The sequence below is a fragment of the Condylura cristata genome, unplaced genomic scaffold, assembly GCF_000260355.1.
Source record: "Condylura cristata isolate star-nosed mole 26May11 unplaced genomic scaffold, ConCri1.0 scaffold00020, whole genome shotgun sequence".
NCBI lineage: Eukaryota > Metazoa > Chordata > Mammalia > Eulipotyphla > Talpidae > Condylura > Condylura cristata.
Window position 1 is genome coordinate 37,897,752 of NW_004567121.1, and position 23,579 is coordinate 37,921,330.

A 23,579-nucleotide genomic window follows, 5' to 3' on the forward strand; every position below is an offset into this window, starting at 1 on the left:
CCAGTGAGCCCTGGGCTGCCTCCCTCACTACTTCACAGGAGGCAGCAGAAGGGGCCGAAAGGTGCGGTGGCTGGCAGGGTCACACTAGTGGACGTGAGGACTTTTCCTTGGAAGAGTAACTGTGTTCGGTGGCTCCAGGTGTGATTTGTCACCTCAGCCCCTCTGTTCCTGAGATTGAGGTGGTCGGGACCAGTGGTCTTCACCGAAAGGACGCGGCTTGCTGTTCACTAGCCTGCATGTCTGTGTGTAAGCGTGACCGTGGTACCGCACTGACCAGAACTAGGCAGGGATTTCACAACATTTTCCTGAAGGACAAAAATAAAGACCTGGCGTTGGGGGAACTCCTTAGGTTACCCAGAGTGATTTTAGCTGAATTCTCACGAATTGCATAATTCAGGGAAGTGAGAAGTCCTGTGAGCTTAGTCATGATGAGATCTTGAAGTTGCAGTTGGGGTGTAGAAGTTTCACTTTGATTTCAAAAGTGCTTTTCCTTTGTTACTTTAAATAAAAGAGGATGTCATGGTTGGAAGGGAGAAAACATAGGTCACAGATGAGGGGTAAAGTTTGTCTGGAACATGATTTTGAAATTCTCCCGCCGCCTGGGTGTGAGGATCTCCGCCTTGCAGCATGTTCCTCCTGCTCTGCAGCTGATGGTGCTCCGCTCGGTGAGGAGACTGCCTCTCGGCGTTCCTTCGAAGAACGAGGCCTCCTGTGTGAGGATGTAGCATATGATCATTTCTTTGTCTCCTGCAACCCAGCTCCACCTGTGTCTTGACCTCAGTGAGTGTTGTTTCACTAGTTCCCCAGTCAGTGCCCAAGTCAAAACCTGGGGGTCTTTGAGTGATGTCCACCGGGCGTTCCTTGGCAGACTTCCCAGGCTCCAGTCTTGTCCCTTTCTGTTTCCGATTTATAACTGTTGTTCTTAGCCAGAGTCCATCATGTAGTTCCAGGCTCTCGTGACTAGTCCTCTGCTGCCCTCCAGCCCCTCGCCCCTGAGGCTCCTGTGCCAGTCTGCACTCTGCCTCACACCTCTCCCTGCTCCCTGCGTTGTTCTCCCCTCTCGCCCCCAACCCCTCTCCAGTGCCTCACACCTCCTCCGGTTTGCCTTTGGAGCCCTCTCCTTTCTCCTGTCCCTTGGTCTAGTTTCCATGCTGTCTGCATAGCGCCTTCTGGCCAGGCGGAGTCACCCTCTGTCGCCTTGCAGTGTTGGCTCCCTAGCATTTAACACTTTTATATCCTTTGTGTGGGATCTTTCAGTGTCACAATATTGGAAATATAGTTCCCTTTTCCTCTACTAAATCCCCAGTGCCTGAGGGAAGTAGGAGATTCTCAATAATACCTGTCTGTTGAATAAATGACTAGATGGGGCCCTGTGGAAAGGGGAAAGTGTGTACAGAATGTGGGGCGAGAACGCAGGGGCACAGGTGGGGATGGAGAAGCAGTGAGGAAGGGTGGGGTCTCCAAGGAGAGGCAGAAGCCAGGGGGGGAGAGGAGCACTTGGCAGAGAAGAGTAGGGAGGGGTGGGTGGGGGCCACCCACACTAGCTGCGAGCTCCCTCAGCCTGAATGGGTTGTTGTTGGGCACTTGAACTGGGGGCTGGCTGAGAGGAGAGGAAGCCAGCTGTTTAGTGCCTTCAGCACCCTGGGGAGCCTTGTGCAGCCATGTGGACTTTTTTTTTTTTTTTTTGCCATGTGGACTTTTTAAAAAGAGCATCCCCACCTAGCACAGATGGTTTTTAAAGCATTTTCTAGTCTTGTCTGTCCATGTGCTAAGGAGGTAAATGGTTTGTACTTGAGTTTATTGAGAGATTTGGATGTGGATAAAGAATAGATTCTGGGCGCGGCCTCCCTGGTGGTTAAAGGGTCAGCGCTATCGAGCTGTTGAGGCCCATCCCAGCCAGGGAGTGACTGTGGGACGCAGCAGACCCCTCCTAGCTCCCCACTGTTCCCCTTAGCAGTGGGTTTCAGTAGATCATCTTGCTCGGCTCCCCACTCTGTCTCTGGGTCTCTGGGAAGTCCTCTCTCCTCCCCCCCAACTTGTTGTATACAGAAATAAGTAATAATGTTTTTTAAAAAAAGAATTGCTCGGGGAGGGGGTGGAATGTAAATTTTGTGGAAAAGGTTGTGGAATATGGAGCTCATTAACCTTGGACATTTGGGAGCGAAGTACTGTGGAGTAGCTGAACGTTAACTTGCTTTTGAAAAGACAGAAGCAGGAGCAACAACACCAGTAGTTGCACAGAGGGCGAGCTTGGCTTTTATCAAGCTGTTTGTGGTGGCTCTGGGACATCTACTGAGACACCTAGTTATTAAAGAGGATAAACTGCAGTTGGAACACTTTAGTTATACAATTTATAGTGCTTTAGCAAACTACTGAGAAAAGTGACTATTACAGGAAATATGCCTTAAGATGATAATTTCTTGCTCTTTATTTTTTTCTAGGCTCTATTTTTACAGTTAAGATCATGCAATACCCATCTTAGTTTATTTAACACAGCAACATGGCATAAGTATTTCCTTGTGTTCTTAAAAACCTGTTGTTAGCAGTACTTCAATGATTGCAGTTTTTTTTGTGTGTGTTTTTTTTGGGTCGGTCACTTGGAAGCTTTTTAATTGCTGTTTCCCAGTTACTAATTTTTGTGTTTTTTTTGTTCTTAAACATAATGTAGTGCTGAGCAGTGAACATCTCTGTCCGTAAAGATTTTTTCTCACTCTGCTCATTCATGACTGGCCTAGTTCACTGGTTCTCAGGTTTGAAGGCGCATCAATATCAGCTGGGAGCCATGTGAAACAGATTGTTGGGCTTTGCGCCAAGAACTTCTGACCCAGTAGGACTGAGGGGAAACCTGGAAATTAAAATTCCCACCAGGTCCCAGGTGTTGCTGGGGCCGGGGCTGGGGAGGGGCACTCTGACAGCGCCTGACCGCTTATTGACAGCAGGAGGTGGTTTCTCAATGGTAGGAGTGATTATGATCTTGAATGAAACTGACTCATGTACCAACCTGTATCAGCCAAGTTGAACCAAGGAATGGTATCAGCATCTCAACATGAGATTTGTGAGCACAGGCTCACTGTTTTGCGCAAGGTGCTGGTGGGGCTTGTGAGGGGAGGATACTGTGATGAGTAACAGTTCTCTTTCAAGCATTCTATAATCTGTGAGGCGAGAGGAAGGGTATAGCGAAGGATTTAAGAATTCAGAGGGAGGGAAAAAAGGTCAAAAAAGTAGGAGGCTAAGAAGCAGAAGATCCAAGAAAAGCAAGACTATTTTTAAGGAGTTTGAAAAATAGTACGACAGTGCAGTTTGGAGTTTGCAGCCAAACATGCCCTGTTTAAACCCCAGTTCCCTGGTACATGAGCTTTGTGATTGTAGACAAAGGACTGCTGCTCTCAGTCTTGTTTCTTCACCTGTAAAATGGGGATAATACCTCAGGGATGTTTGTGGAGCTAATAAAACACCAAGCATGTGTTTTCTAGGAAACGGACACTCAAATGTGTTGCGTAAGTTCTAAGCATCTTTGCTTCTTAAAGGTTTCATTGGGCTGCCAGGCATTGTGACTGCTGGCCCCATCTCCTGGAGGAAAGTTGATTGTTGATCATCTGAGACAGCTGCCTCTGGAGTAAATCCAAAAAGAAGTTTGTTAGTGGAACATGGGTGGCACCTCGGATTTGCTGCAACTTTATTTAATATTGAGTTTTTGAGCCTTGAACGGACTTTGGTCAAGTTACTTCCGTCGGCCAGCATCAGGCCTTGCTTTTGCTTTACCTGCTTTCCTGCCATGCAGCTACGCAGCTTCTCCCTGACTTTGGCCACTCGTCAGCTGACACTTCCCATTTCTTACCTTGGCTTCCTTGCGTTGATGTCCGCAGCATTGACATACTACTTCCTTCTGCACTGTCCATTTCCTTCACACTGAAGTGTTTCTTTAGGCAGAGACTGTGATTTAATGCTTTATCTCAGCAATCACACCAGTGCCTGGTACATGGCAGTGAATTAAGGAACTGAAGAATGAACCAGTTGAGGATATTTAGGGGAAGAGGAAGGAGAAAAGCCTTGGGTGGATTCTTAAATGGAGTTCGTTTACCTTACTACTGATATGCTTGTTTTTAAGTTCTGCTGCTGTGTTTTGAAGCCAATCTAAATTTAGTGGATTGATTTTGTATAACTCTGCTTCTGCAGTTATTATTTGTTGAAATAAAAGGAAAGCACCACCCCATGCATTTTAGACAGTTTTTGCAGAGACTTAAGACACCAAAATTATGTGACTTACAGGAGTAATAGACATATTCCTTTAGAATTTGCTCTGGCTCAGTACCAACAAAACTATTCACCCTTGTTCTATCTTTGGGGTAGTGTTTTTCTTGGGTTCCAAGTGTGCTTGGTAAAATTATTAACGTTGCTTTTTTTCTAGGAATTAGTTGGTCTTGTCACTTGAACTTCCTGATACCCAGTGGATTGATAGAGCCTGCCATGCCTGTTAGGGTAGCAGTATTAGAGGGGATATTATCACATTTTTGCGCTTTAATTTGAATATGTGATTTTTCTGTGAAAGTTTTATTTCTCATTTTTTCTTTGCTTATTGTTGTACAACAACTGATAAGAGGTTGTTGATAGGACCTTGTTGGCAGTGGGCGGATTGAGTTAGCAACTTTGTTTTTAGAAATTCTCAACATAAAAGTCAGAAAGGCCTTTAATTTAGAATTTACCTTTTTGTAGCGAAAGATACCCTGATTATATCAAGATTATCAGTATCTGATGTAAACATGGATTCATGCCCACATTTCCCTAATTGTCACAAATATACTTCCCAATTTGTTTGACCTAGAATCCTAAACGGTGCATACATTGGCTTTCTTGTGGTGTTCTTATCTGTTACATCTCCGCCCTCACTTATTTCCCATGCCATTTTTTTCCGGAAGAAATTGGGTCATTTGTTCTGCAGGAATTCTAACATTTGGGTGTGGCTGATTACTTCCTAAGGTTGTTATTTAATTTGGCAATATCCAATCTCAGGTCCTAAAAAGGAAGTTAGATCTTGATTAGATTTAGCCTCAAAATTTGTTGTTTTGCTAAGAATCCCTCAAAGGTTGTGACTTCATAATGTGTCACATAAGGAAGAATTTATTGTCTGATATTTTAGGGATACTATGCCTGATCCATAGACTTTGGTGCTAATGATCTTTTACTTTTATTTCAGAAAAGCTTGATTCTTTGCTCTCAGACTACGATATCCTCTCTTTATCCAATATCCAGCAGCACTCAGTAAGAAAAAGGGATCTCCGTGCATCAACACATTTGGAAACACTGCTAACATTTTCAGCCTTGAACAGGTAATTTGAATTATTCAAAGATAATGTTGGGGGAGCAAAAAAGTTGGTTTGGTGAAAGCAGAATACTAAGGGTGTCTACTGAAATTTTAGGAAATAACATTTTAAAGATTTGTCATGTGATTCCTGTATAAAGTACTGATTATTCTGAAATTCATCCTGATGATCATTAAAAGTATAGGTGTGGCCCTCCCTGGTGGCGCAGCGGGTTAAAGCACTGCACTAAGAAACTAAAGCCACTTCCCCATGAGTTCGATCCCCGCCTGCCCCGGAGGTGACCACATGGCGAGGCAGACCTCTCCTGACCCGCCTGCTGCTCCCCTCAGCAGTGTATTTCGTCGATCTGCCTGTTCTGCTCCCCGCTCTGTCTCTGGTGAATCCTCTCACCCTCTGCATCTCTGGCCTGTACCCCAGTTCTGTACGAATAAATAAATAAATCTTTAAAAAAAAAAAAAAAGTATAGGTGTTACAGAGGTACTAATGGTGGTGTAATATGTTCATGGAATATTTTTTTAAGATTTATTTTTATTTATGCATATAACCACTGGGGTTTAAGCCAGAGGGACAGGGAAATGAGAGGATTCAGCAGAAACAGGGGAACAGAGCAGGCAGACTGAAATATACTGCTGAGGGGGGCGTCAGAGGAGAGGAGCGGTCTGCTATACTATGTGCATCAGCTCCCTGCTGAGAGATTGCGCTCCTGCCACAGTGGTTACCAATATCTTGATTAAGCTGAGGCTAATAACCCCCACGCCACCAGGGAGGCCCCGGGTCGTGGAATTTTAACAGGGAATTTTAATTAATTCAACACTACCTAAATCTGTTGTGCTGCTTTAGGCCTTTCAGTCATATACCAAGCAGTACCTTCAACTTATGCTGAATAAGACACTGAGAGGATTTGGCCAGGACCCTACAACCTAGTGAGGAGCTGGTTTGGAATTCATGCTCTTTTTACACTGAATTCACTCATAAATTGATAGATGGCAGGAATTTTAAGATTGCCTGTATCTTGCAGATTTAAGATTTGGTAATGCAGGCCTCTTTCTAAAAACAGTTTTAGGACGTTTTAGCTAATATGAAGAACACTGGGAGGTTATAAAGTTGTTCTTTAGCCATAGGATAGGCCTTCTCCAACAAACACTTAAAGAAATAAAAGAAACTAAACTACAGAAGGTATAAGAAATTTTCACTTCTTCCTCAGTCACCCTACCATAGCCAGAGACTTCCTGTGTAATTTCTAAAGGATTAAATGCATTGTTTTGATATAGAGGTATATGTACCTATGTGTGGGTGACATGGATAATAGACTTAGCTCCATTTTAACAACTCCATAAATATTTTTATTGCATTGAATTTTAATAGTTTACTGATGGATAGTTCTGTCAGTGGATGTTTTTTATAGTAGTTTTTGTGTAATAATGCTCCAGAGAATAATGTATTTTAATAGGTTGCATTCCTAAAAGGAGAATAACTGGGTCAAGGATAAGCATAATTACTTACAGATGCTGCCATGTTTCCCCTATAGGTGTGACTCTTCTTGAAGATGTGTGTGTTTGCCAATTAACTAAAAATCTTGCCAGTACTAGGTTTTATTGACCTTTAACTTTTGCCCCTCTGAAAGAATCTCATTGTTTTGTTTTTTACTTTATGAAATTGAGCATCTTTTCTTGTATTTATAGGTTATTTTATTTTTCTCTGTCTCTATCATCTTTTTATCATTCTTACATTGGGTTTGTCTTTTTCACACTAAATTTTTGAAGCACTTAATTTATAAGCTTGCTGAGAAATGGGCCCATTGGACTTGTGACTTGATACACAGCTAATATAGTTTATACACAAATTAGACTGTAAATTCTCACTAACATTGTTTTTTCTGGCATGCTGTGACTTTGAGTGAAATAATTTACCAAAGGCTAATTAATATAAGTAAGAGTTACAGTTCTTAACAGTGGACTTCTGGTCACAGAAACATCACCAAATGTTAAATAAAAACTCACAATACTTCTGATACTAAACAATCACCGTATTCATTCATTTCCCAGCCCACTTAATCCAGTTCAGTGTGAGAAGGGGAGCATAGGGCCCAGCGTGACAGCCCAGGCAGGCAGGTCTCCAGTCTGGACAAGATGCCCTCCACCACAAACCCATGTGCTCTCCGAAGGGTCTGTTGAGACTCTCCAGTGAACCTCATGTGTGCATCTTTGAGATGAAACCAGAATCCCTAGAGAGAAAACTTACACAGAGAATGATCCTGGCTGAGGCCTGATTTTTATTTCCCCATCACTGGTATAAGAAAATGAAGTTGGATGAAATGACTTATTCAGGGACCTGCTTGCATGTATTTAGACTTGTTATCATTTGGTTCTTTCCTTCATAGTAGAGATACTTCTTATTGTAGAAATGAAGAATGCAATTTAGTTTTTCTAGAAAGAACATTCAGTGAAAGTACCAAAACTCACCACTAGAATTCTAAATAATAAGGAAGTTTGGGGCCCTCCCTCGTGGCGCAGTGGGTTAAAGCCCAGCATGATGAAGCTAGCTGCAGCTACTTCAGCTTTAGAATGAGTTCAAACGCTGGCCAGGGGAGCTGACCCACAGGGCGCAGCAGACCTCTCCTCTCTCACTGACTGCTCCCCTCAGCAGTGTACTTTGTCATCCTGCCTCCTCTGCTCCCCATTCTGTCTCTGGTGAGTCCTCTCACTGCTCCTGCACCTTTAGCCTGTACCCCAGTTCTGTATGCATAAATGAAAAATAAATTCTAAAAAAAAAAAAGACATTTATAATGGGTATGCATTTCAGTGTTTTGATTGGGGTTGATAACTGTGACTGTGTTCAAAGATATGTATGATGGTAGTAAGGAAAATGCCCTAAGGGTTTCTGAAATAATGTTCTATTGTTTCTTTCCCTGTGATCATTTAAAAAAAACTACAAGCAAATTAAAATTACTGTGTTATGCTCAAAAATATTTGTTGCCATGGAGACATTTCTAGTCTGGTTTCTTGGCTGTTAAGATTCATGCAGACTTCAGGAAAGTAACATTTTAGATTCTCAGCACTACTGCTGACAATTTGTTCTTGTGGCTGAGATGAATAACATACCTTTGTTTATCTTTGGTGTTTGGAAGCACATTGAAAGGGTTCTATAAATGATGACTGAAGATTTCTTACACACCACACCTACTTTTATACTCAGATATATGAAACTCTTAGAAAACAAAAGCTGCTGTGCTTTCAGCCGAACTGTGTATTCAGTGTCTCTGTTGGATACTTATATATTGTTTCCTTATAATTGTGGATTCATTTTTTAAAAAGATTTATTCATGCATACAAGAAGTGGAGTACTGGTTGGGGATTGAACTTGTTTCGCAGTGGCTGTGGATAGCTTCATAGTGCTGCACTTTAAACCCCTTGCACAGGCAGGGATGGCCTGGATGCACTTTTTCCAAGGAGAAACAAAGCATGAGTGCCTTTAAGTATAGAGAGTAGCTTGTGTGAATTTTGCATGACAGTCTTCCCAGCTTGATTGCTGGAGGCAGAATGGTACAGGCTTCTGAAATGAAAGTTCCTGTTTCAGTACTTCATTTACTAGTAGTGTAACCTCGAGTACTTTGACTAACCACTCAAGCCTCAATTTCACTGTGGGGAGTAGAGATAATGTGTACAGTTAACAAATGGTATGAATGCCTTTGTCTTTATAAGAGATACGTGCTGAGCACCTAGTTAAACAGGGTTACAACAAAGCATGGTTGGTTCTTACGGCTTTTAAAGAAAGTTTAATCACGTGAAAATTAGACTTCTTTTTTATGTGTTTATAGTAAAATGTGGATGCGTTTTTTTCTTCAGGCATTTTAAATTATACCTGACATCAAGCACTGAACGCTTTTCCCAAAATTTCAAAGTTGTAGTGGTGGATGGAAAAGATGAAAGCGAGTATGCTGTCAAGTGGCAGGACTTCTTCAGGGGACACGTGGTTGGTTAGTAGGGGTCTCTGCCTTGTGTCTGGAGTGGGAGGTGTCTGGTTCTAACTTGATTACCTGTTCCTTATGTGGGAAGTTAGAAAGGAGTGCTAAAGAAGTCCATTTGTTTTTTCTATTCAATTTGAGCTATATAAGTTTGAAAGCAGAAACTTTCCAGCAGGAGAAAATAGGTATTATCTAGCCATCCCAGCTGGCTATTTTGGTGATTAAAATGAATTTCCTCTCAATGGTTAAGAATTTAACCTTCTCTTGTAGCCTAGGGGAGGGTTGCAGGTTTCTCTTATGCAAAATTAAACAGGGACGCTAGAAGATGAGTAATTGACTTTATGATCCTGTTCCTCGAAGAAAGTATACCAAGCAATTGTGGTTTACTGCTGGAACCTTTCTGCCGTAAGGAAAAAAAAGCGGCCTTAAAATCCCCAGAAAATGTAGTTCAAAATCTAGTGGTTTCAGATTCTCTTTGTGCCTCCTCTTAGTTGATTTTTTTTACTCATATGTAGGTGAGATTATTCTAGGAAAAACAAACAAACACTGTTTTGTTCAGTAACATATTCTAGATAGTTCTCATGAAAGACTTGAGAAGAAACAGACAGGTTTGGAGTAAGTGGAGTTAAGACACTGCCCTCAGAAGTGGGAAATCGGGCTTCTTCCCAGAGCCTTTGTTTCTTAGTTGTTAACTTTCTACAGTACCTGGGTAGGGTCCACTCTGATGGAGGTTGTGGTTGATTTTTGTTGACAGGATTGCACAGTTTATTTAAAATACTTTTAATAGTGGAAAATTTTTTTTTTTTTAAGGGGAGCCTGACTCCAGGGTTTTGGCCCACATAGGAGATGATGATATCACAGTAAGGATCAACACAGATGGGACAGAATATAACATAGAGGTAAATCTGCATGTGAATGTCAGTCTCTTTCATAGTATCTAAGAAAAAGCTGTTTCTTGGTTGTTTAAAGAAGAAAAAGATTTTTTAAGTTTACATTTTTATATATAACTATTTACATTATTGTTCATTTTACGACGTTTACTTTCCTCCTCCCCCACCTGTCATCACCATAGCCCCCCCACATTCCTCCCTCCTTTTTATCTCTGTCCCCCCTCCCCTGTAGGATCTCTCTGGTTTATAATTGTCTCTATTTTTGTTTTGTTGTGTTTTGTGTTGTAGTAACAATGCACTTTTCCCCCCTGCCTTATTTGGTTCTCTTGAATTTCTCCTATAAGTGAAACCATTCGATAGTTTTCTTTTTCCTTCTGACCTATTTTACTGAGCAGCTCCATCCATGTTGCTGCGAATGGCATGAGTTTATCTTTTCTGATTGCTAAGTAGTATTCCATTTTTTATATATGCCACATTTTCTTGATCCAGTCACCTAATTTTGGGCACTTGGGTTGTTTCCAGGATTTACTATTGTAAGTAGTGCTGCAATGAACATAAGGGTGCAGGTGTCCTTTTGAATTAATGTCTTTGTATCCTTTGGGTAGATCCCTGGGAGTAGAATTGCTGGGTCATATGGAAGCTCCATTTTCAGCAATTTGAGAAACCTCCACACGACTTTCTATAGAGGTTGGACCAGTTTGCATTCCCACCAGCAATGTAGGAGAGTTCCTTTTTTTGTGCATCCTTGCCAACATTATTTTGTTGTTAGTTTTTTTTTGATATGTGCCATTCTCACTGATGTGAGGTAGTCTCTTATTGTGGTTTTGATTTGCATTTCCCTGATTATGAGGGATGTTAAACATTTTTCATATGCCTGTTGGCCATTTACAATTCCTCTTTGGATAAGTGCCTTTTAAGTTCTTTTGCCCATTTCTTGACTGGTTTGTTTGTTTTGTTTCTGTTGATTCAAATGAGCTCTTTGTATATCTTTATGTTCAGTCCCTTCTCTGTTGTGTGGAGTACAAAGATTTTTTTCCCAGTCAGTAGGGTGTCTTACAGAAGAAAAAGATCATTAATTATATTTTGTTTCTCCTTGTATATAAAGATGCTTAACCAGAAATGTAGATGACTAAAAGAAAAGATAAGATCTTTTTCTTTTTTAAAATTTATGCATACAAGAACTGGACTGTAGGCCAGAGGTGGGGGAGGGGGTGTGAGAGGATTCACCAGAGACAGAGAGGGGAGCAGAACAGGCAGATGTACGGAAATCCATTACTGAGGGGAACAGCTGGGAGACAGGGAGATCTGCTGCATCTTGTGGGTCAGCACTTTGTTGGGAATTGAACTCATGCTGCAGTGGCTGTGGACAGCTTCATAGTGCTGAGACTTAACCCCTTGCTCTACAAGGGAGACTTAAAGTAGATGGCTTCTTAGAAACAAGTAATATTTTATACATGTCTAAGAGATGGTCATAAAGTACATCCTATATTTTTTAAGAACCTTAATTGAGAGAATGCCACACATCCTCTGACTTCTTTTTCTTTATCTAGTAATTTTCGGTAAGTACACATTAATCACAGTTGAAGATAAGGTGTGTTTCTCACTTTCTCTTCTCGACATGCTGGAGTGTCTTGGTCATTGCATGGTCAGTGAAGGGTGATAGTGTATATGTTCTGAGAAGTTAAAAGAGGAAATTGGGAAACTCAGACTCAGAACGGTCTTCTGGTGAAGCACTAGCAGTAGAAACCAAGGCCAGAGCAGCCACTGGTGTGTAACACATAGCTATGTGTTGGATACTAGTCCCAAGGACAAAATGGCTGCCACAGATTTTTGGATGTGTATTTGTTTCTAGGAAAAGGAATATTCTAGGTACTCAGGATACCACCAAAACAGAATAACCTTTAGAAAATTGTAGCTGGGTTTGGTGAAAATGAAAATTTCAGGTCCAGTTGAGTGCTGATTGGGGCTAAGGCATGGTGTCAGTGCCATAATAGTATAAATTTTAATGACTCCGGGCCCTAATAGTGTAAATTTTAATGACTCCGGGCCCTACCTGTTGGTGCAGCGGGTTAAAGCACAGCACTAAGAAGCTAAAGCCACTTCCGCATGAGTTCGATCCCCGCCTGCCCCGGAGGAGATCCACATGACGAGGCAGACCTCTCCTGACCCGCCCACTGCTCCCCTCAGCAGTGTATTTCGTCGATCTGCCTGTTCTGCTCCCCACTCTGTCCCTGGTGAATCCTCTCACCCTCTGCATCTCTGGCCTGTACCCCAGTTCTGTATGAATAAATAAATAAATCTTTAAAAAAAAATGCGAAGGGTGAGAGGATTCACCAGGGGCAGAGTGGGGAGCAGAACAGTCAGATCAACGAAGTACACTGCTGAGGGGAGCAGCGGGCGGGTCAGGAGAGGTCTGCCACACCATGTGGATCTTCTCCGGGAAGGCGGGGATCAAACTCAGGCGGAGGTGGCTTAGGCTTCTTAGTGCTGCGCTTTAACCTGCTCTGCCACTAGGGAGGGCCCCGATACCTTTTTTTAAAGTATGTTTATTTAAAAAACAAAAAACAAAAAACAAAAAACTTGCTCTGTCTTTGAAAAATTTAGAAAAGATTACCTGAAATCTTAGTACTTGGGTATATAATTGTAATTAACATTCTGATGACATCCTTCCAAATATTTTCATATGGTACGTATTTTATATGTGTGTGTGTACACACACACACACACACACACACACACCCATAAATACAGCTTTGTAGACTATTTTTTCTTATAAAATTAGAACCACACAACTCTATCATGTGTTTTTCATTTAACAGTGTAATTATGAACATATTTCCTTCCATGTTAATGAAGATTTAAATTGGACTTTTTAATAAATGCTGCCTGTTGGTTCATTGAAACATCGTACCATGTTTAACCAGTCCCCATTGTTTTTGAAATAAAATTTCTGATTTTTGAAATTAAGTTTATTTAAGGAACAACTTTATGTGATGAGCAACTGTATACATGAACAGCTTTGGGCACACCTTTTAGTGTTTCCATCAGGATGATCTTAGTGGCAGGAGACAGTCTGGAAGCCAGATGAAGCTGTCTGGACTGTGCCAGGGCTCCTCTTCCCGACCCATGCTCAGTAGCTGCAAGCAGCGGGGGCTTGTCCCTGCCTGTCGGGCAGTGGGGCTGGCGAAGCCTCCTGGTGCAGCTCTGCCGTTTAGATTGGGAGGCCTTTGAGCTTGTCATGGAAGGGAACAGAGCTGATAGTCCACCAGAGTGATAGTAAGGACTGGGCGGGGGTGGGGTGGGGGCCGTGGCCAGCGTCACCCATATTCTAGAACCTGCATGCAAAGGAGGCTGAGAAAAATCCTTTTTTTCTCTCCTGCTCAAAGATGAAACTGTGTGGAGGACTCAGCATTTCTTCTGCCACAATGCATGTGCCTGTCTATCTACTTAGAGTGATTTTTTTTTTCTTGCCAGAATATAGGTGCTTTTTAGTTTGTCTATTCTTAGTTCCAAGTAGGTGAATCTAGGATTCAAGTTAAAGTTGCGTACATTCCTCACTTTTCCAGATATTTCCTTGGGAGACTTCACATCTAAATATTAAAGCGTGTGCCTCTTACTTAGCCACAAAAAAATTGATTCACTGAAAAGATGAAGCCAGGTCTGCAGTATTAGCAAATAATGACCCCATAGTTAAAATCTCCAGTTAGCTTCAAAATCTCCTTCATAGATTTTGTTTTCCAGTTTACAATCCAGTAATTGGTAATTTTTTTCCAGGCGTCTTTGTTAGTAATGGTGATAATAGTATTTGTTTTTATTAGTAGTAGTACTAACCTTTATTATGACATCTTTGTGAGTGGATTGTTTGTCTTACATAATCTTCAAGACAGGAATTACCACTACTTTACCCAGTGGGAGACGTTAATGCTCAGATAAGTTAATTATCATAGTAGTGGGGCACAGATCTCTGAGAGCTTGAAGATCAGAGAACTTAAGAATTCTCATTTTTACCATCACAGTATGTGTTTTCTGTTTCAGCCACTTTGGAGACTAATTAATGATACTGAAGACAAAAGAGTGTTAGTTTATAAATCTGAAGATATTAAGAATGTTTCACGATTGCAGTCTCCGAAAGTGTGTGGTTATATAAATGCAGACAATGAAGAGTTGCTTCCAGAAGGACTGGAGGACAGAGAGCCACCTGATGGTGAGACTTTAAAAATGTATTTCACACATAAAACAAGGATTTCAGCTATCTTCAGGGGGATGACTGTTAATGAAAAGTCATGATTCTCAGCTATAGCATTTGACTTGAAAATACGATTTTGTTTAGGAATTCTTAATTCTTTTGTCTGTAATAGTTGAAAACATTAGAAAGTACTAGTAGTGACAAAGACTATACCTAAAATGGGCCCTCCCTGGTGGCACAACAGTTCAAACACACTTTAGATTGCTTATGTAATTTCTGGAATGCTGGCATCAGAGAGGTCTTTGCTATTTAGAAAGAAAATGACCAGTTTGGGGACAGGTCACTTTAAAGCATTTAAAACGTGAAAACATCTGGACAAGTGTCCTCAGGAAAACCTTAGAAATAGTACTCGCTTTTTTTTTTTTTTTAAAGATGTATTTATTCATACAGAACTGGGGTACAGGCCAGAGATGCGGAGGGTGAGAGGCTTCACCAGGAACAGAGTGGGGAGCAGTACAGGCAGATTGACGAAGTATACTGCTGAGGGGAGCAGCAGGCGGGTCAGGAGAGGTCTGCCGCGCCATGTGGTCACCTCCACGGCAGGCGGGGATCAGACTCATGCAGAATTGGCTTAAGCTTCTTAGGGCTGTGCTTTAACCCGCTGCGCCACCAGGGAGGGCCAGTAGTACTCGCTTTTTAATACAGCAGGGAAGAAATTCTTAAACAGTTTGACTGTCTGCCAAGAAAAACATGCTATTACTACAAACTAACTTTTTTTATTACAAAAGTTTATTTTTACATCATTTTGCACACTTTTTTTCTACAAACTAACTTTTAATGTTTGATTATCTTGATATTTTTGCCATTACTTTATGTGTAGACATGTTCTAGAAGAAAAATGACAGCTTTGTAGGTGATTGTTAAGTTTTAGACCTTTAAAAAGTATCCTTTTAGAAAGGGGCATACTTTCATTTGGTTTTGAATTCTTCAGTTGTTAAATGTCATATTACTTTTCACTTTTCTGTTTTTCTCCAAGTGCTTTTCTTGTTCAAAGTACCTTTAAGGATATTAAACTGAAACGACATTTATTTCGAGAGTTCGCTAGATTTAAAGTGCTGCTATAAAAAAAACTCCTTGTTCTGATGAATTTTGGTTTAATAGTGCATACAAATTCATACTAGAGCTTGTCCATCGCGTGAAGAGGAGAGCTGAGCCAAATCCCCTGAAGAACACCTGTAAACTGCTGGTGGTAGCAGATCACCGCTTTTACAAGTACATGGGCCGCGGTGAAGAGAGCACAACCACGAACTACCTGGTAAGTGGTCAGTCCTAGAGATGGTGACTGGACAAGGGAAGTTCATATAGTGGACAAATGCCAGGAAAGAAGGCTTGTAAGTTAAAGCATAATGAAAGCAGACTGTTTCACATGTTCTGTTATTTCCTAAAACATTCGAAGGCTGCACTTCCTGCACATTAGCACTCCGGTGTGTGTTAGGAAGAAGCCTAACATTGGCCTCCCTTTATACAACTGCCTGCTTGGAAGCAGCGCTGGGTGACCGGAGCGCCGGGTGGTGACAGGCGGGCGTGTGCTCCAGGGTGACCGGAAGTCCTGTCGGAACTGCGTTAGTGCTGCTTCCATGTGGATTTCAGGACACATGTCTGTAGTTTGACGGAGACTTACAGAGTGACTAGCTACATGCTGTTAGTGGGGCTTTCCTGGTCACAACTCACCGCGGGCAAAGGTTTGACTATTACAGAACTATTGACAGTAGAGTTGGGGTCATTTACTACTGCAACTTTTTCAGTCAAGAGAATCATATTTCACTGACATTTTTTTAGCATGACCTCATTCTCCACAATAACTTGGCATTGACCAAAATGGGGTTGAGGGAATGAAAGAGAATACAGCTATTCATGAACCAAGAACAGAGTGCGGTAAAGACGGCTTTCTCACTGCCTTGCTTTTCCATCCTCTTTTTCGTCATATGCTCCGTCACCCTTTCCTTCCATGTCAAGTGAAAGGATTTATTATGAATCTGGTAGGAGTATAGTATGAAGACACTGTAACTCTTGTTTCCAAGTAAGAGACATTCCTTTTTGAAAAAGCTGTTTTCTTAATAGGGGTTTTATTTTAAGGGATGCCTCTCAATTAATATCTGTTCTTTATCCCAAGCATATGAATATAATGTGAGGTGTAGTCCTGGAAATTGGCTTAGCCTTACAGTTACTTAGAAGCAAAGGACAGATCCTTATTCTGAAATATGCTTCACAGTTGTCAAAACAAATTTTATGTAACTCAATTTGGGAGCATTTTGTTCTTACGTAGTTTGAATTGCTCTTGACTAATGCCCCTCCCTCCCAGTATTTTCTGCCCCTCCCCACTTCCTGAATCAGGAAGGAGAGAGAAGGAATGGTGGAACCCTTATATCCCTCTGGTGCTCTGTTCCGAGACTAGGTATGAGCTTTGCCCCGTGGGGAACAGGCTCAATTTGGCTCTGCTCCTGGCCTTTCTGAGGCAGATCCTTAAGGCTTTAGCCAAGAGATAGAGTGAAGACAGCACACTTCTTAGAGGGGAGTATTTTAGGTAAATGATTGCTTTTAAGTTTTATTTTTGTAATGATTAAAATGGCAGCTACTAAAAACCTGTTACTTGATTTTTTGGTTCCACATACAGTTGAGTATCTGAAATTTGGGGTAAAATCTCCCACTGTTTTATTCTGGTAACAACTTAAGTTTGGCATAGGGATAATTTGTTAGACCTGTCAGTGATAAAGAGTAACATCCAAATGTTTGTGTAATCGGTGAAAACTTGCAACAGCATTTTCTCGAAGCTGAGTTTATATTACATGGTTCACAGTAGTAAGGAGATAACACAACGCAGTTCTCACTCTCTCTTCCTGCACACAGATAGAGCTAATTGACAGAGTCGATGACATCTATCGGAATACTTCATGGGACAACGCGGGCTTTAAGGGCTATGGAATACAGATCGAGCAGGTATTTACCAAGGGCGCGGCCTGTGTTACCCTGCTGTTATGTGGTATAAATTCTTGTGTGTAGTCAAATCCCCCCCCAAAAATCTTCAACGTTAATCGTAGATAAATATTTCCAAATTCTGGTGATTTTTAGTGGTAAGTTGTGCAGATATTTATAGATTGTGAAGATTTTTGTTCTTAGACTTGCTTTTGGCAGAACGCCTTCTCAGGCTGGCGCGATCTGTCCTTTCTGAGTTCGTGGGCTTTTCTTCTTGCGTTTTTACTTTGATTAGGCCTTATGTCTTTAAGCAGAGTTGTTGAATTCTTAGTCGGAAAGTTGACTCAGAACTACTGTGTACATTTGCAAGGCATTTGTACCTACAGAATCATTAGAGACCTTTTCCCAAAAATCTCCTGACTTCCTATAATCTACTCAGGAGGGGTCTGTCCAGCAGTGATGTGTTGACATCATCTTAATTCTGTAGTGTAGTAAAAATTGTTCCACATCCTTACTAATTAAGGATCCTTCTGAAATTGGGTATTGCTTTGGATACACAGACATTTTGAATTGAATTTACTGTCTGATTTTTCCCGCTCCTCACATTAGCCTTACTATAGGTTCTGTGGTACAGAATTTAGAGATTAAAAAAAAATACTGAAATCATGCGTCTTATTTGTACATGTTAAATGTTTATGTACTTGTATAAAACTAAGAGAATGATTTTTCCCTTTTCTATTCTTTTACTGTTTTGCATTTTCTTTTTTAAGTTGTTATTTGAATAGGTAATGTACACACATGGTACAAAAGCCAATGAAAAGTAAGTCTCACCCTCCATTGTCAACCAGCCCCTTCTCTAGAGGCCCCGGTCGCTAGTTTCATGCGTATCTTTGCAAAGCAGTTTCATGCATGGGCAGCATGTGGATGTGTGTGCGTCTGACCCCTTGGGGATATTGTGCTCTTGGGCCATTTTCATTTCACAAGTCTGTGGAGATGACACTGTACTGGTATGCACAGCGCCGCCTCACTCTTTAGTTTCATTATGTCGGAACTCTAAGGGACTGATAAATAAAGCTGTTGCCTTAGGTAGTTCTCAGTCAAGAAACAGTGTGATCTGGGACATAAAATAAGAGCTCCGTGAGGGTAACAGATGGGTTGTGGAATGTCATGCAGCTGGATAGTCATGGGCTTTCATCCCAGAACTGACCTTGTCCACCAACTGCCAAAGAGCTGGAAAGCCCACTCCAGGGTGCTGACCTCATGGCGACAGAGCACCCCAGCACCCTGCTCGGAAGATGCAGGCGCGACGGGCTCCACATGGCTTTGTTTTTTTTTCTAAAGTCTCTGTCCTGGGTTTCATCTCTGGAGAGAGCCTTTGCCCCTTTCCACTTTCTAGCAGGATTAGTAAGAATTTGTATCGTGTGTCCAAGGAAAAGTATGTCCATTGGTTATTCCTGTGACATGCAGCAGTGTACGGCTTAGTCTTCAGTGCCTCTGAGATATTGACAACAGTTAGCATAAACTGGAGGCTTGTAGACCCCGAGTTCTCATTCCCTCCCCGACTCACTAGACGAAGTTTTAGGAGTTCATGTATAACTTCGTAAGTCATTCATTGACATCGATGCTTGCTTTATTCCATGATCGTGAGTTTTCAAACATTGAAAATTAGAACTGAAGAATGTAGAATTTGGGTTCTAAAAGGGTTTTTTTTAGATTGGTGGATAAACTATTTTTCAATAGCTTAGACTTGCCCTGTTACTTCAGTCTTGTGACTTTTTTCTGATGTCCTCTAAGTGTGTTCTCTCTTTAAGTATAGATTCGCATTCTCAAGTCTCCACAAGCAGTCAGGCCTGGTGAAAAGCACTACAACATGGCAAAAAGTTACCCAAATGAAGAAAAGGACGCCTGGGACGTGAAGATGCTGCTGGAGGTGGGTGGAATGATGGCTGTGATGCCCTCCCCCCCTGTGACCTCTGACCTTGGGGCCACGTCTGCACTGACAAATGGCATGTTCGTAAAGGCGACGCAGGAGCAGCCCTCCCCTGACGACCTGCCAGTGACTGGTGGTGCAGCGCGAGGGGCACAAGGGCCCTGAACATGATGAGTGCCAGTGGCTATGAGCAGATACTGCTGTCTGACCTTCCTGTCTGAGACCCTAATCGCGTAATGGGGCGTGAGGAGACCGCGCTCAGTGTGCCAGTGACTTCATAGCATTTTGCTCAGGTCTCTTTGAAATTTGCCAGTGGGTATCTTAGGTCTGAATTATTAAGCAGCTTGTAAAAATGCATTAAATCGTAAAAATATGACTTGGAAATCTAAGTTTCTCTATAGAAGTTTAACATTTTTAAATTCTGGTAAGAAAACGTAAGATCGGTAACCTAAACATTCTATATACCATATGGCTTCTTTTTGACAGGCTGTGATTTCTTCCGTGTGGCCACAAGCCATTAGTGCCCAAGATTGTGTGTGCTCTGTTATAAAGTTACCTGTGTAAAATAAGTGACTAGAGAGTAGCCTTTCGTGTGAAAGAGTTCTGGTTTCCTACTGCTGCTCTCTCAAAGCATCACAGATTTAGCAGCCTAAAGCAGCATATGTGTTTACCTCCTTTCCAGAGCTTTGTCCATGTTCCTCTTGACTCTGGCTGGGACTCACAAAGCTGAAGTATGATGTTCAAAGCTCAACTTAAAGACCATTATCAGCTCTTTGCTCAGCTTGAGAGGCCTGGAGTGCCATTCCTCCAGGACTGACCAGCTTCATGTCTGACCCACTAGCCATCCTCAGAAGTAGGTAGTGATAGCACCTTCTGCAGTGCTCTCCTGCAGAGGTCAGCAGGTAGATGAGACCCCAGGACTGCCAGTACCACATCAAGGCTAAGGGCCTAAAAACAACTTTTTCCTCTCACGGTCTCAAGGCTTACAGTCTGAGATTGGTATTTCGGAGCGCTGGTCTCATTCTGGAGTTGGTCTTTTCGCAGCTTGCAGGGTGTCCCAGTCTCCTCTTAGAAGACCTGCTGTCACTAATTTACCTTTGTCAAGGTCTTGTCTGCAAATATATTCCCATCCTGGGGCAGGGTAGGACTTCAACATAGGAGTTTTTGAATGGCACAGTTGAGCCCTCACAGCTGGAGTGAATGGCCTGTGTGGCTGGTTGTATGCATAGGTGTAACAACAGAGCTGGGACCGAGGGACTGGAAGGCTGCTTCCCAGGGCAGCTGGCCCACCTCAGCTCTGCATTGTGGGCCTCCAGACAGCCTGTGGCAAGGGATGGACAGAGGAGAAAACCACATGGAACTACAGATGTTCCTTTCCGTTAATCTTCCCAGAGGCTTCGAGGTTTCCAGATGCCTTACTCTCTCGCTACCACAAACTCCAGATCCCAGTGTGGCCAGAGGGATATCCTGGGAACACTTCACTTCATTCCTCACATACCTTGGTAGCTCTTTTTAAGCTTTCAAAAAAATCAAGGTCTTTGTAAGTTGAAGTCTTAATACTGTTATGGCAGAGACTTAAAAGTAATCTGAAGAGCTTTTTTTTTTTTTAAAAAAGATTGATTTATTTAGGCATAAAGAACTAAGATCTGGGGTACAGGTCAGGGCTCCCAAGAGATGAGAGGATTCATCAGGTACAGAGTGGGGAGCAAAACAGGAGATGTGCTGAAATCCAATGCTGAGGAGAGGAGTGAGGAGACCAGAGAGGTCTGCTGCGCCTTCTGAGTCACTCCCTGGTTGACTGGGGATCGCAGTGGCTGGCGATAGCTTGATAGCACTGTCTTTAACCCACAAAAATCCTAAGCACCAGTATTGACTTAAATGAACTTTAATCTTAAATAACGTAAAACTAAGTATATGCTGTCTTACACATTGCTACTTACAACTCCTGTGCATTATAAATCAAAGCAAATTTAAAATAAAACACTCTGCAAACCAGTAGACCTGCAAAACCGTTGGCCTGAGGTTCTTGAACTGTCCGGCTCTGAGCCACTGTGCTGGAATGTGCCCTTTCTAGGCTGCACCAGCCCCGCCCTGGCAGGAATGTGACTTAGCTGGGAGTCACTCTCAGAGCTCCAAGTGCCTCCCTCTTCTTGACAGTGCTGCCCACCCATGGGTGCTGCTCACGGCAGTTGCTGGTGCAGACCTGTGGCAGTGGTGGGTCTGTCCGTTCTGGGCTGTGCAATACTGTTGAAACTAATGAAGGGCTTCCCCACCCTTTTTTTTTTTTCTTTAAAGCAATTTAGCTTTGACATAGCTGAAGAAGCATCGAAAGTCTGCCTAGCACATCTTTTCACATACCAAGATTTTGACATGGGAACTCTTGGGCTAGCTTACGTTGGTTCTCCCAGAGCAAACAGTCACGGTGGTGTTTGTCCGAAGGGTAAGTTCATGTTCTGTGTGATGCTGGAGTAGCACACCGAGTGGGCTATGACTTGGCACTGAACAAGCCGTCTGTTTGCTTTTTCCTGTAGCTTACTACAGCCCTGTTGGGAAGAAAAATATCTACTTGAACAGTGGTTTGACCAGCACGAAAAATTATGGTAAAACCATCCTTACAAAGGTACGTTATTTCATGTTCTAAAAGGATTGGCTTTTAGTTTATATTGTGTGTGTACACACACACACACACACACACACACATAGTTATATTGTATATCTGTTGTCATACACTTATGTAGGTATCTCTTTTTAAAAAATAGATTTATTTATGCATACAGAACTGGGGTACAGGCCAGAGATGTGGAGGGTGAGAGGATTCACCAGAGACAGAGTGGGGAGCAGAACAGACAGATGGACGAAGTACATTGCTGAGGGGAGCAGCGGGCGGGTCAGGAGAGGTCTGCCTTGCCATGTGGTCACCTCCTGGGCAGGTGGGAATTGAACTCATGCAGAAGTGGCTTAAGCTTCTTAGTGCTGTGCTTTAACCCGCTGCGCCACCAGGGAGGGCCCTATGTAGGTATCTTTAAAAAAAGTGACATCTTTTTTTTTGATCTGCCTGAAGTAATCGTTTTTGTAAGAAGGTTGAAGAAATTAGAGTTGTCTGTCCAGCATGTTTGAGGCACATCACAGTCGGTCCTGAAGCCATCCCCTAGAGGCCTAAGTTTCAGCTCCTTTCGGGTTGTTTACCCTCGTGGGACTGTCACTAAGATATCCCCAAATGCTCATATCCTGACATGTTCCCAAAAGTCCACATAACAGAAATCCTCACAGTGACTTTCGTCTGGTGTGCAGTTGCCTTAGTCAGCAAGAAATGCCTGGGGCATGTTGCCTGGGTGCTGCAGGCTCTGGCCGCATCACGTTCCTGCACTCACTCAGCCGCTCTGAGCTGGAGGCCTTTCTTCGGACTGCTGTTCACAAGAGGGTTTTCTTCGGTGTTAAAGGAGAGGAGACCACAGCTAGTATAGTCTGTCCTTTTAGAAAACTGCCTCAGAGACCCTACCTGTTGGGCAGAAGAGGGTCATCTGAATGCCTAGAAGCCCCTAAATTGTGGGAAAGGGGCTACTTTAACTGAGTAAATTGCTGCCTGAACAGATTTGGATTCTATTGAGAGAGAAGGGGAGCATGGATGTTGGTCAGCAGTGCTATTGTCTGATACTCTGGTAGCTGACTGTGCTGGGCAGGTGGACTCTCCAGTGTGGAGACTCACAGCTTGATAGTATGCAGAATTTCCTATTTTCTTTTAGTGAAGGGGGTGGGGTGTGTGTGTGTGTGTGTGTGTGTGTGTGTGTGTGTGTGTACGTGTGTGTGCGCGCGTGTGCGTGTGCGCGCTGGCCTTGTAGTCATTTTCCTAGTGTCACTTCTTTCATTTGTCTGTCTTCTAGATGACGTCATCAGTTTCAGCTGCAGCTCTTCTTTTGCATTTCTGTTCTGTTAAATCTTTTGGTTTTCAATAGCCCCTTGTGTTTATTTTTCAGAGCTTCCTGTTGTTTCATGGTTACAGTATATTCTTTTTCTTAGATTCATGTACTTTTTTCTGTTTTCCAAAATTCTCTTGTTCTGCTGTCGTCCCCTCTCTTGTCCATGTCCTTGTGGGTTATGTCCTTATTCCTTTAACTCTTGTTTAGAGTTTTTTTTTTGTTAATAAAGATTTATTTATTTGTGCATACAGAACTGGGGTACAGGCCAGAGGCTCAGGGGCAGCGAGAGGCTTCACCCGAGACAGAGTGGGGAACAGAACAGGCAGATCGACGAAGTACACTGCTGAGAGGAGCAGCGGGCGGGTCAGGAGAGGTCTGCCGCGCCATGTGGTCACCTC

At 42.5% G+C, this 23,579-nt stretch overlaps 1 protein-coding gene across 2 annotated transcripts in view; it reads left to right on the plus strand.

Moving 5' to 3' along the window:
* The first annotated feature begins 552 nt into the window (after positions 1–552).
* Positions 553–23,579, plus strand: part of ADAM17 (ADAM metallopeptidase domain 17) — a 36,520-nt gene continuing 13,493 nt past the window's right edge. Inside the window, exons 1-10 of one of the 2 annotated variants that reach the window (XM_012727466.1) lie at positions 553–780; positions 5,195–5,327; positions 9,167–9,297; positions 10,096–10,184; positions 14,211–14,379; positions 15,543–15,676; positions 17,269–17,358; positions 19,151–19,264; positions 21,560–21,704; positions 21,796–21,884. In XM_012727466.1, coding sequence (XP_012582920.1) covers positions 729–780; positions 5,195–5,327; positions 9,167–9,297; positions 10,096–10,184; positions 14,211–14,379; positions 15,543–15,676; positions 17,269–17,358; positions 19,151–19,264; positions 21,560–21,704; positions 21,796–21,884 — 1,146 coding nt within the window. In that variant the 5' untranslated portion in view covers positions 553–728. Of the gene's footprint in view, positions 781–5,194; positions 5,328–9,166; positions 9,298–10,095; positions 10,185–14,210; positions 14,380–15,542; positions 15,677–17,268; positions 17,359–19,150; positions 19,265–21,559; positions 21,705–21,795; positions 21,885–23,579 lie in introns of those variants that run through there. The other variant, XM_012727467.1, reaches the window with a different exon arrangement.